The sequence below is a fragment of the Acartia tonsa genome, chromosome 14 (assembly GCF_053477335.1).
Source record: "Acartia tonsa isolate MP-2025a chromosome 14, ASM5347733v1, whole genome shotgun sequence".
Lineage (NCBI taxonomy): Eukaryota > Metazoa > Arthropoda > Copepoda > Calanoida > Acartiidae > Acartia > Acartia tonsa.
In genome coordinates, this window is record NC_137273.1 from 14717661 (window position 1) to 14731220 (window position 13560).

A 13560-nucleotide genomic window follows, 5' to 3' on the forward strand; every position below is an offset into this window, starting at 1 on the left:
TCCCTGGCGAAATGACAATGAGATTTTTTGGTAAATTTGTGGCAAACTTTATTCTTAATAAATTAGCACTTGGCAAAATTATACTGGAGAGATATTTCATTGAAGAATAAATTTTTTTTTTGCCCAAACTTTTCGTCAGCCAATAATAACAGATAAGTTAAACATTGTAAAAATAATATAGTAACTTAACTCGAGTTGTCAACGGCAGAAATTAGGTCCTGAGATGGTTTTAGGCCTGGAAAGGTTTATAACAATTTTATCTGTATTTCTTAAAATAAATTAACAGAATCTTTGTCTGTATGTATGAATGTCTGTCTGTACCGAAGGATCTTGCTAACCGATGAACCAATATGGTTCTCCTTTACAGTGAAGATTCCTATAGGTCCTGAGATCGTTCTCCTTAATAGGGTAGCTTCTCATAGGTCCTGGGGAGGTTAATAACTATTTTATTTTAATCCTTATAATAAAGTAACAGGATCTTTGTCTGTATGTATGTCTGTCTGTACCTTGCTAACCACTAAACCGACATGGTTCTCCTTTACAGTGAAGCTTCCTATGGGTAATGAGATGGCTTTAGGCCATTTTATTTTTAATCCTTATAAAAAGTAACAGGATCATTGTCTGTATGTATCAAAGAAGATCGCTAACTGCAGAACCAATATGGTTCTCCTTTATAGGGTAGCTTCCAATAGATCCTGGGAAGGTGTATAACTGTTTTGAAGGAGGATATAAGGGGCTATTAAGGGGCGATGGAGAGGCTATGTAGAGGCTATGTTATATAAATTAAGGTAAGGGGCTTTTAAGTGGCGATGGAGGGCTATTAAGGGGCGATGGAGAGGCTATGTTATATAAATTAAGGTAAGGAGCTATTAAGGGGCGATGGAGAGGCTATGTAGCGGCTATGTTATATAAATTGGCTATTAAGGGGCGATAGAGAGGCTATATAGGGGCTATTTTATATAAATTAAGGTAAAGGACTATTAAGGGGCGATGGAGAGGCTATGTAGGGGCTATGTTATATAAATTAAGGTAAGGGGCTATTAAGGGGCGATGAAGAGGCTATTTAGGGGCTATGTTATATAAAATCGGGTAAGGGGCTATTAAGGGGCGATGGGGAGGCTATGTAGGAGCTATGTTATATAATTAAGGTAAGGGGATATTAAGGGGCGATGGAGAGGCTATGTAGGGGCTATGTTACATAATTAAGGTAAGGGGCTATTAAGGGGCGATGGAGAGGCTATGTAGAGGCTATGTTATATAAATTAAGGTAAGGGGCTATTAAGGGGCGATGGAGAGGCTATGTAGGGGCTATGTTATATAAATTAAGGTAAGGAGCTATTAAGGGGCGATGGAGAGGCTATGTAGGGGCTATGTTACATAATTAAGGTAAGGGGCTATTAAGGGGCGATGGAGAGGCTATGTAGAGGCTATGTTATATAAATTAAGGTAAGGGGCTATTAAGGGGCGATGGAGAGGCTATGTAGGGGCTATGTTATATAAATTAAGGTAAGGAGCTATTAAGGGGCGATGGAGAGGCTATGTAGGGGCTATGTTATATAAATTAGGGTAAGGGGCTATTCAGGGGCGATGGAGAGGCTATGTAGGGGCTATGTTATATATATTAAGGTAAGGATTATATAAATTAAGGTAAGAGGCTATTAAGGGGCGATGGAGAGGCTATGTAGGGGCTATGCTATATAAATTAAGGTAAGGGGCTATTAAGGGGCGATGGAGAGGCTATGTAGGGCTATGTTATATAAATTAAGGTAAGGGGCTATTAAGGGGCGATGGAGAGGCTATGTAGAGGCTATGTTATATAAATTAAGGTAAGGGGCTATTAAGGGGCGATGGAGAGGCTATGTAGGGGCTATGTTATATAAATTAGGGTAAGGGGCTATTTCGGGGCGATGGAGAGGCTATGTAGGGGCTATGTTATATATATTAAGGTAAGGATTATATAAATTAAGGTAAGAGGCTATTAAGGGGCGATGGAGAGGCTATGTAGGGGCTATGCTATATAAATTAAGGTAAGGGGCTATTAAGGGGCGATGGAGAGGCTATGTAGGGCTATGTTATATAAATTAAGGTAAGGGGCTATTAAGGGGCGATGGAGAGGCTATGTAGGGGCTATGTTATATAAATTAAGGTAAGGAGCTATTAAGGGGCGATGGAGAGGCTATGTAGGGGCTATGTTATATAAATTAGGGTAAGGGGCTATTTAGGGGCGATGGAGAGGCTATGTAGGGGCTATGTTACATAATTAAGGTAAGAGGCTATTATGGGGCGATTGAGAGGCTATGTAGGAGCTTTGTTATATAGATTAAGGTAAGGGGCTATTAAGGGGCGATGGAGAGGCTTTGTAGGGGCTATGTTATATAGATTAGGGTAAGGGGCTATTAAGGGGCGATGGAGAGGCTATATAGGGGCTATGTTATATAAATTAAGGTAAGAGGCTATTAAGGGGCGATTGAGAGGCTATGTAGGGGCTATGTTACATAATTAAGGTAAGGGGCTATTAAGGGGCGATGGAGAGGCTATATAGGAGCTTTGTTATATAAATTTAGGTAAGGGGCTATTAAGGGGCGATGGAGAGGCTATGTAGGGGCAATGTTATATGATTAAATTAAGTGGCTATTAAGGGGCGATAGAGAGGCCATATAGGAGCTTTGTTATATAAATTAAGGTAAGGGGCTATTAAGGGGCGATGGAGGAGCGATGTAGGGGCCATCAAGTTGCAATGTAATATAAATTTGGAGAAGGAGCGATGAAGGGGCGATGTAGGAGCGATGAAGGAGTGATGGAGGAGCGATGGAGGAGCTATGTAGGAGCGATGTAGGGGCCATCAAGTTGCAATGTAATATAAATTTGGAGAAGGAGCGATGAAGGGGCGATGTAGGAGCAATGAAGGAGCGATGTAGGAGCGATGTAGGGGCCATCACAGTACAATTTAATATAAATTTGAAGAAGGAGCGATGAAGGGGCGATGTAGGAGCGATGGAGGGGCGATGTAGGGGCTATGTTATATAAATTAAGGTAAGGGGCGATGGAGAGGCTATGTAGGGGCTATGTTATATAAATTAGGGTAAGGGGCTATTCAGGGGCGATGGAGAGGCTATGTAGGGGCTATGTTATATATATTAAGGTAAGGATTATATAAATTAAGGTAAGAGGCTATTAAGGGGCGATGGAGAGGCTATGTAGGGGCTATGCTATATAAATTAAGGTAAGGGGCTATTAGGGGCGATGGAGAGGCTATGTAGGGCTATGTTATATAAATTAAGGTAAGGGGCTATTAAGGGGCGATGGAGAGGCTATGTAGGGGCTATGTTATATAAATTAAGGTAAGGAGCTATTAAGGGGCGATGGAGAGGCTATGTAGGGGCTATGTTATATAAATTAGGGTAAGGGGCTATTTAGGGGCGATGGAGAGGCTATGTAGGGGCTATGTTACATAATTAAGGTAAGAGGCTATTATGGGGCGATGGAGAGGCTATGTAGGAGCTTTGTTATATAGATTAAGGTAAGGGGCTATTAAGGGGCGATGGAGAGGCTTTGTAGGGGCTATGTTATATAGATTAGGGTAAGGGGCTATTAAGGGGCGATGGAGAGGCTATATAGGGGCTATGTTATATAAATTAAGGTAAGAGGCTATTAAGGGGCGATTGAGAGGCTATGTAGGGGCTATGTTACATAATTAAGGTAAGGGGCTATTAAGGGGCGATGGAGAGGCTATATAGGAGCTTTGTTATATAAATTTAGGTAAGGGGCTATTAAGGGGCGATGGAGAGGCTATGTAGGGGCAATGTTATATAATTAAATTAAGTGGCTATTAAGGGGCGATAGAGAGGCCATATAGGAGCTTTGTTATATAAATTAAGGTAAGGGGCTATTAAGGGGCGATGGAGGAGCGATGTAGGGGCCATCAAGTTGCAATGTAATATAAATTTGGAGAAGGAGCGATGAAGGGGCGATGTAGGAGCGATGAAGGAGCGATGGAGGAGCGATGGAGGAGCTATGTAGGAGCGATGTAGGGGCCATCAAGTTGCAATGTAATATAAATTTGGAGAAGGAGCGATGAAGGGGCGATGTAGGAGCAATGAAGGAGCGATGTAGGAGCGATGTAGGGGCCATCACAGTACAATTTAATATAAATTTGAAGAAGGAGCGATGAAGGGGCGATGTAGGAGCGATGGAGGGGCGATGTAGGGGCTATGTTATATAAATTAAGGTAAGGGGCGATGGAGAGGCTATGTAGGGGCTATGTTATATAAATTAGGGTAAGGGGCTATTCAGGGGCGATGGAGAGGCTATGTAGGGGCTATGTTATATATATTAAGGTAAGTATTATATAAATTAAGGTAAGAGGCTATTAAGGGGCGATGGAGAGGCTATGTAGGGGCTATGCTATATAAATTAAGGTAAGGGGCTATTAAGGGGCGATGGAGAGGCTATGTAGGGCTATGTTATATAAATTAAGGTAAGGGGCTATTAAGGGGCGATGGAGAGGCTATGTAGGGGCTATGTTATATAAATTAAGGTAAGGAGCTATTAAGGGGCGATGGAGAGGCTATGTAGGGGCTATGTTATATAAATTAGGGTAAGGGGCTATTTAGGGGCGATGGAGAGGCTATGTAGGGGCTATGTTACATAATTAAGGTAAGAGGCTATTATGGGGCGATGGAGAGGCTATGTAGGAGCTTTGTTATATAGATTAAGGTAAGGGGCTATTAAGGGGCGATGGAGAGGCTTTGTAGGGGCTATGTTATATAGATTAGGGTAAGGGGCTATTAAGGGGCGATGGAGAGGCTATATAGGGGCTATGTTATATAAATTAAGGTAAGAGGCTATTAAGGGGCGATTGAGAGGCTATGTAGGGGCTATGTTACATAATTAAGGTAAGGGGCTATTAAGGGGCGATGGAGAGGCTATATAGGAGCTTTGTTATATAAATTTAGGTAAGGGGCTATTAAGGGGCGATGGAGAGGCTATGTAGGGGCAATGTTATATAATTAAATTAAGTGGCTATTAAGGGGCGATAGAGAGGCCATATAGGAGCTTTGTTATATAAATTAAGGTAAGGGGCTATTAAGGGGCGATGGAGGAGCGATGTAGGGGCCATCAAGTTGCAATGTAATATAAATTTGGAGAAGGAGCGATGAAGGGGCGATGTAGGAGCGATGAAGGAGCGATGGAGGAGCGATGGAGGAGCTATGTAGGAGCGATGTAGGGGCCATCAAGTTGCAATGTAATATAAATTTGGAGAAGGAGAGATGAAGGGGCGATGTAGGAGCAATGAAGGAGCGATGTAGGAGCGATGTAGGGGCCATCACAGTACAATTTAATATAAATTTGGAGAAGGAGCGATGTAGGAGCGATGGAGGGGCGATGTAGGAGCGATGGAGGGGCGATGTAGGAGCCATCAAAGTACAATGTAATATAAATTTGGAGAAGGAGCGATGAAGGAGCAATGGAGGGGCGATGTAGGAGCGATGGAGGGGCAATGGAGGGGCGATGTAGGGGCCATCAAAGTACAATGTAATATAAATTTGGAGAAGGAGCGATGAAGGGGCGATGTAGGAGCGATGAAGGAGCGATGTAGGAGCGATGTAGGGGCCATCACAGTACAATTTAATATAAATTTGGAGAAGGAGCGATGTAGGAGCGATGGAGGGGCGATGTAGGAGCAATGAAGGAGCGATGTAGCAGCGATGTAGGGGCCATCAAGTTGCAATGTAATATAAATTTGGAGAAGGAGCGATGAAGGGGCGATGTAGGAGCGATGAAGGAGCGATGTAGGAGCGATGTAGGGGCCATCACAGTACAATTTAATATAAATTTGGAGAAGGAGCGATGTAGGAGCGATGTAGGGGCCATCACAGTACAATTTAATATAAATTTGGAGAAGGAGCGATGAAGGAGCGATGTAGGAGCGATGTAGGGGCGATGTAGGAGCGATGTAGGGGCCATCAAAGTACAATGTAATATAAATTTGGAGAAGGGGCGATGGAGGAGCGATGTAGGGGCCATCAAGTGGGTTGTTATATAAATTAAGGTAAGGGACTACGGAGGGGCGATGGAGAGGCTATGAAGGAGCCATCATGGGGCTATAGCATAGCCTCTTATCATAAGAGGCGATATTAACGCCCCTTCAAAGGAGCTATTAAGAGGCCATGAAGGAGCTATAGCATAGCCTCTTATCATAAGAGGCGATATGAACGCTCCTTAAAAGGGGCTATCACATCGCTCCATATGATAAGAGGCTATGCTATAGCTCCTTGAAGGAGCTATAGAAAATCATCGCCCCATATGGAGCGATGTCATGGAAAGGACTATACCCAAAAAATTAAGTCGATTTTAAGGTACTAAAATGCAACAAAAAAAAGAAAGAAAATGGCCATTATGAACAAAAATAGTAAGATCTTTAATTTGACACCTTACTTCTTCAATTCTGTCAGGTAATTATTGAAAAAATTGATTTTTTAAAACCCACGAGAATAAAAACTTTGAACTCAATTTTATCATTTCACAAGTATTAAATTAAAGATCTTACTATTTTTGTTCTTACTGGCCATTTTCTTCTTTTATTTTGTTGCGTTTTAGTACCTTAAAACCAACTTAATTATTTTAAAAAAAAACTTAAATTACTTTAAAAATAAGAGGTCTACAAAAAAACCGATTGCATATCTGAATTCTATGAAAAATTTTACATCTACTACTTACTAAAAGAACCGGCTAGCCATAAAAAAAAAGTTGATACACCTTCTTTAGTAAAGTTGTCAGTTTTAAGGCTTAAAAACAGTAGTAGAACGATAATATTCACTAACTATGTATTTTTTTTGATAACTTTTATTGTTCTACTACTGTTTTAAGCCTTAAAACTCACTTTTGCGGATTTCTAGCACAACCTACCTCCCCCTTTGTTGTTTACATTTTAACACAAAAATGTAGAAAGGTGGGGAAAGAGTCAGGGGCGTCCAAGCTTTTTTTTTTGGGGGGGGTAAAAAATTTTAGGGGGGGGTAATTCGTGTTTGGGGGGGGTAAAATGGCGCGCGAAGCGCGCCGAAATTTTTTTTTACCCCCCCCAAAATTTTTACCCCGGGGGTAAAATTTGATTGGGGGGGGTAATTACCCCCCCTAAAGTCTGTTGGGGGGGGGGGTAAATACTCCCCCCAAATCTGTTGGGGAGGGGGGTAATTACACCCCCCAAACTAATTTATCCCGGGGGTAAAATTTTTGGGGGGGGTAATTTAATTATGTAAAAAAGCACCTACCTAATCTATTAAGTTAATAAGTACTATCCTATAACATAAAGTAGTAAGTAAGGTTTATTTGAATATAGCTTCAGATTTCATTACTTTTAATACTGAGTTCTCCTTCTTAGGAAAGCTTCACATAGATCCCATGATGGTTCCACACTATTATAGGTCAATCCTTTGAGTGGTTTTAGGCTATTTTTCTCCTCCCTTTTTACCCTTTAGAAAATACGAGTTCTTAGATGCTAAGGGCGCCACTACTATTCAAATATATAGTAGTATCTCATTCTTTAGAACATAAAAATACAATAATTAACTCACTAACCAATGAACCAATATGATTATACTTTAAAGTGAAGCGTCTTATAGGTCCTGGTAAGTTTTATAACTAGTTTTGAGACACCCTGACATCCTCCCAAAAGAAATCTCCTATAGAAATTCTTTTTCATTATTTAATGAAATATTTAATTTAGTTAGGTATCTATTTTATGGAATCTTCAGTGCTTTACAATTACATCATAGATCCCCGGGATGGTTTTAGCCCTTATAAAGGCCCAAGCAAATAAAACATGATCAAACTATTAAATTTTTTGTTATCATGGTTAAGAACTGTTTTAACTGGTTGGACTATATTGGGGTATAGTCCCTTTTGTGGCAACGCTCTTTAAGGGGCGTTTCTTCGTTTTTTTCACACAAGCTTCTCTCCTATTTCTAGCCCCTGCGGGGGGCCAATTGCTTAACCATGTGGGACAATCACCTAAACCAATATAACCTATCCTAAAATAAACTATCAAAAGCTATTTTAAAAATACGACGAATTGCCCCTTAAGGGGCGTTGCCACGATGCAAATTTTCTGTAAAATTTTTTTTTTAAGAACATATATTTTGGGGGGGGGGGTTAATTACCCCCCCAAAATGGTTTGGGGGGGGTAAATACCCCCCTAAAATCGTTGGGGGTGCCTACGGCACCCCCAAGGTAGGGGTAATTTTTTTTTGGGGGGGGGTATTGTTCACAAAATTTTGGGGGTGCCAAATGGCCCATTACCCCCCCCCCCCCTTGGACGCCTAAGGAAAGAGTCATTCAAGGGGCGTAACAGCCAATTAAAATGATACTTAGATCTACAATTTATCTGAAACTCTACCTTAGAATAGTCCATACCAATAAACAGAGGAAAATACTCATTGTATGTTATGTGTTGTAGAATAGCAACTGTAATACGGCGAGCTTCCTAAAAATATAATTTTAGTTATTGGAAATTCTAAAAGATCATTCACAGATCTCTATAAAAATTACTTTTTAATAATATCAATAATCTTTAAATACACCTTCCCCCATAATAAAGTGATCAAAAAATCTATTTCATATTCTAATAAAGGTTTCTTTTATTTTAGTTTTATGGTTGAAATCTACATAATACTAAAAAACCCTATTCCAGTATTGCTTCAAAACTGATGAGTATCCAGTGGACGAGAACCTATCTAAACCTTATTGAAAAATGATATTTAGCATAGTATTACGGATAATTTTCCTTGAATATCAAAATGGAAATCTTAAATTTGAAGTTCTGTTAATCAGGACCATAGGCCTCTGGGGCAAACAAAACTGGTTTCAATATGATTTTTCATTATGATATCCGCGGAAAACTGTAATAACTTACATAACCATTTTGCTTTTGTGAAAACCACGAAACCTTGCCAATATAATATTTACTTACCATAAACAGCTGATCATCATTCCAATCATAATGCATAGTTGAAAGTGCAGTAGCAATGTAGTTATGCAACCTCCACCATAGAGTTGTTACCATCACCAACCCTACATAACAATAAATTAAGATCTTATCAGTGAGAGGGAGAGGGGAAAATGACCTGTTTATCACACTAGTCCCCCAAGTTAATAACATTTCTCGTATTCATTCGAATCCGGTGGATAGGAACCGGTTCTCATCCATACGAAAAAACTATGTCTATCATCGTATTATATCCATCTTTTCACTAATATAGAAATGTACAATCATAAGATTAAAACCAGTTTTTTTGCCCGTGCCTTCGGCAACTCGGGGCTAAAAAAACTAGTTTTAATCTTATAATTGTACATTCCATATCCGCGGAAAGCTGTTTATAATACGATGAAAGAAATAACTATTCTCGTATTCATTCGAATCCGGTGGATAGGAACCGGTTCTCATCCATACGAAAAAACTGTCTAGCATCAAATTATAAACCGCATTCTCCAATTATAAAAATGTACAATCATAAGATTAAAACCAGTTACTTAGCCCGTCCCTTCAGCACCTCGGGGCTAAAAAAAAACTGGTTTTAATCTTTAATCGCGGAAAGCGGTCTATAATACGATGAAAGAAATAACTATTCTTATTAGTTGACTTACTAACTTAGTGATTTAAAATTTTTTAGGTTCCCTGGGATCTATTGCAGTTCAAAGAAAACTATTCCGGGATCTCCAAAAATCTGCCAAACTGCATAAAATACATATCCTTTCCGCACATTATTACAAGGGGCATATTTATTGATTCTGGAATAGCATAACTCCAATGGTGTACAAGTTTAGCAGAAGAAAACGTGCTCAAAATAAATCTTTTTCACGCATTTGTGTTTGCTAAATGCTTGCGGGCTAAATGTGTATCTTTGGCTTAAAGCATATAAAGCTAATTATAGTTTTGGTGAGAACTAGAATTCTTAAAGGACATACAGACTTGACAAAAAAACAAATTTATATTAGTGACTACGTAAATTACGTACTGATTAATTAATGAAATCTTCACATAATCAGATTCAGCATTTTATCTTAAAAAGCATCAGAGAACATAAGTATTTCTTTAATATGTTAATGACTTACTGACAAAAATTAGCTTTGGAGTAGCGTCGCATATAAAAATATATAAGAGGGTCATTATTTTAGTGTATTTTATGTAAAGCTTTATTCGAGTTTGGTCAAATGCTCTTCTTAAGTCAGTGTTCTTAATTTTGACCATATGTTAAAAACAGTTTGACTAGACACTAACAAAAGTTTTACTGAAAATACTAGGGATGGCAATCCGTATCCTGAATCCGGATACAGAATCCACCCAATTTTTGGCCAATTTTGGAATCTGAATCCGGAATCCGTTTTTTAATAGCGGATTCCCGATTCTTAATTGGTAGGCTAAAATTAGCATCTTGAGTTTTTTCTTTCAACTCCTCCTCTTTGAAGGCAAAGATTTTCATCATTATATATAAATCTTTTAAAATCTGGTTCAATTCTCGGAAGTGAATTATAGAGAACACCAAGAACATTGATTTTCAGGACATATGTAGCACTTCTTTTTTTATTTAATTAAAAATCCTTTTAAAATATTGCTAGAATCCGGAATCCACCAAAAATAAGAATCCGGAATTCGCAGGAATCCGCCACTTTTTTTGACTGATTCTTTAAGAATCCGGAATCCGAATCCGGCCCAAAAATTCGACGGATTGCCATCACTAAAAAATACGCAAAAAATAAGAGCCTCTTTATTTACCATAAGATTCACTAACTCTGCTATCACCAGCATTAGCTCTGCATGTATTTCCAGCACCAGACGTTCTACAGAAAGTTAGGATTAACAATGGATTTATTATTACCATTAACTCGTATAGGTGGGATTCTCCTTCGTTTAAGTGATCATCTAGAGAATCCAGAGCATCATTTACAAGTAATGGAATGTAAGGATATTAGCTTAAAAGAACCCTGCAAGAAATAAACCGCTTTAACTGCTGAAAGACTGCCACGAGTAGACCCAATACCCAAATAACAAAAAAGTTACAGACATTTAAAAATGATTTTTTGTAAGATTTTTATTGCTCAAGATATAAATTTCAAAATTAAATAACGTCGTCTAGAAGCTAAATTAAAAGCTTATTTAGTTAGAAACTTAAGATGCCAGTAACTAATAACATTTTTACAATAAAAACACCCCTTTTCATAGTCAAAATCTGTTTTAAAAGTTCGGTTTAAATTACATTTGTAAGCGCAAAATCATAGCGAAAAAACTAAAACTAATATAAGTAATATAGATTATCAGCTTTGATTGGTTGTTCAGTTGACTTAGCACGGACTCAGCCTTCTGATTGGCTAGAAATCCTAAAGGCTGGCATTCTCCCACTACAGTAAATTAAACGGATTTTTAAAAAAATGATTTTGACTATAAAGGGTGTTTTTATTGTAAAAATGTTATCAGTTACTGGCATCCTAAGTTTCTGCTAAAAAAAAGCTTATAATTTTCTTTCTAGGAGACTTATTTTAATAATGAAATTTTTATTATTAGCAATGAAAAACTTTCAATATTTTATTGTACTAAAAATATCATTTTGAAATGTCTAACTTTTTTGTTATTGAAGCTGGAGGCTTCAAATTTTGGGTATTGGGTCTACTCGTGGCAGTCTTTCAGTAGTTAAAGCGGTATATATCTTGCAGGGTTCCTTTAAGTAACATCCATCAGACCCTTTAATTGCACGACCTTTGTCTGAGAAATCGTAACTGCATGGTAATGAGTTGCGCCAGTTTATGGGCCAAGGCAATCCCCATACTCTTACTATTTATGTCCCGCACCTGCCATAGCAACAGTAGGAACCATTTTTAACGTTTTTAGTTAGGATACAGTGTTGGTCCGTGATTCGAACCTATCACCTCCCCGGCGACGATCAGATATGCTACGTGTTTAGCCACAATCGTGAGTCAACTTGGATCTTACACCAGGTTATCATGTACTCCAATGAAGTGAAACTTGTAGTTATATTAAATAACGCACCCCCCCCCCCCATTCACCCTTTACCCCAATCCCTTCCCTCCTACTGGATGAACGAACTAACCAATAAATGATTTCCATATTAACAGCCTAAAATGACAATTTCCCCCCTGTCATATAATATCCACGTATATACTTTTAATTAACAAGGACAAAACCCGTAAAAGTAAATTTCTGAAAGAGCAGGACAAACGAATACAACACTTGTAGTGTGTCCAAACTGAATTTTACCCCCCTCAAATAGGAATTAACCCACTGAAAATTTTAATCCCTTCAAAAAAGCGCTTTTGAGTCTTTGCATTAACACCTATACTCTTTCATTGGCCCAAAAACTTTGGTTATTACAACAAATCAAGGATTCTTTATAATCGAACAGAGTAAGTTTACAAAGGGGAGGGGGGGGGGGAGGTTGTGCTATAAGTCCGTAAAGGTGCGAGTTTTAAGAACTTAAAATAGAAGTAGAACTCTAAAATTTGGCATGGCAGTTGCTTTAATGGGGTATAACGTAGATATGTATAAATTGTACTATATTAGAGCAACTGCCATACCAAATTTTCAGATCTACTTCTATTTTAAATCTTTAACCTCATACCTTTACGGAATTTTAGCACAACCTACCTCCCCCCTTTTAAAACTTTTGTTGTATCATTAGGGATGTACGTCAATTTTTCATTCATTGTCTTACTGCTTGAAGTAACTGAAATAATCTAAAATCCTTCCAAGACGGTTAAATAAGCTGTTAAATAAATTTTAATTCGGTTGAAACTTACTGATCACAATCTCTTCCAGGCAAAAGATCTTGCATATATGCAACAGCACTAACTTTTAATTTTCCATCCATACCCAATCTGAAAAAAGTTTTAAGAGACATTTGTTAATGCATTATTAAAGAAAGTCATTAAAGAACAGTTGGACTTAATAAGCGCATTTGACTTAACGAAAATAAGCAAAAAAAATTACCCCTCATCAAATCATTAAGCTCATAAAAGATCAAATAGAAAGCATTTTTTAACAAAAAAATATTTTGTGAAGTTTAAAGTGGAAAAATAATAGCACTTCAAAAACATAATGAAATTCAGTAAAATGCATAGGTATTTACAATACATACATCAAACCGTTTACATCATTACAATTTACCCTTATGCTTTTAGCAACTGGCTAGTCTTAAAAATACCAATATTGCACTTGTAAGCCCCTTATTATAAAGAATGATTCTTACTATAGTTTATGTAAGGTCATACTGGTTAACACATATTTTTTAAATTGAGGGGGTAAACTAAGAGTTTCAAAGTATAAGGGAGTAAACAGCAAAAATCTCCTAGGACAAAGTGGCACTCAATGTGAAACACACCAGGCTACAATTGAATCAAGACAAAAGTGCCGAGCTCTGGGACCTATTTATGGTGAAATTAGACATAAAACCATGCTAATTCCAGGTAAAACCAAAATATTTTAGTGGGATCTTTGAGAAAATTAGATTTGAAAATTTTAAGTTTAATGTTCACCCCCTAGGAGTTGCCACA

General features: G+C 38.1%; 1 protein-coding gene across 1 annotated transcript in view; it reads right to left on the reverse strand.

Moving 5' to 3' along the window:
- Positions 1-13560, reverse strand: part of LOC145306521 (peroxidase-like) — a 45293-nt gene that overhangs the window by 19336 nt on the left and 12397 nt on the right. Inside the window, exons 14-17 of the mRNA XM_080148692.1 lie at positions 12808-12885; positions 10772-10836; positions 8969-9069; positions 8396-8482 (exon numbers count right to left, since the gene is read on the reverse strand). Of these exons, the coding sequence (XP_080004818.1) occupies positions 8396-8482; positions 8969-9069; positions 10772-10836; positions 12808-12885 (331 nt within the window). The remainder of the gene's footprint in view (positions 1-8395; positions 8483-8968; positions 9070-10771; positions 10837-12807; positions 12886-13560) is intronic.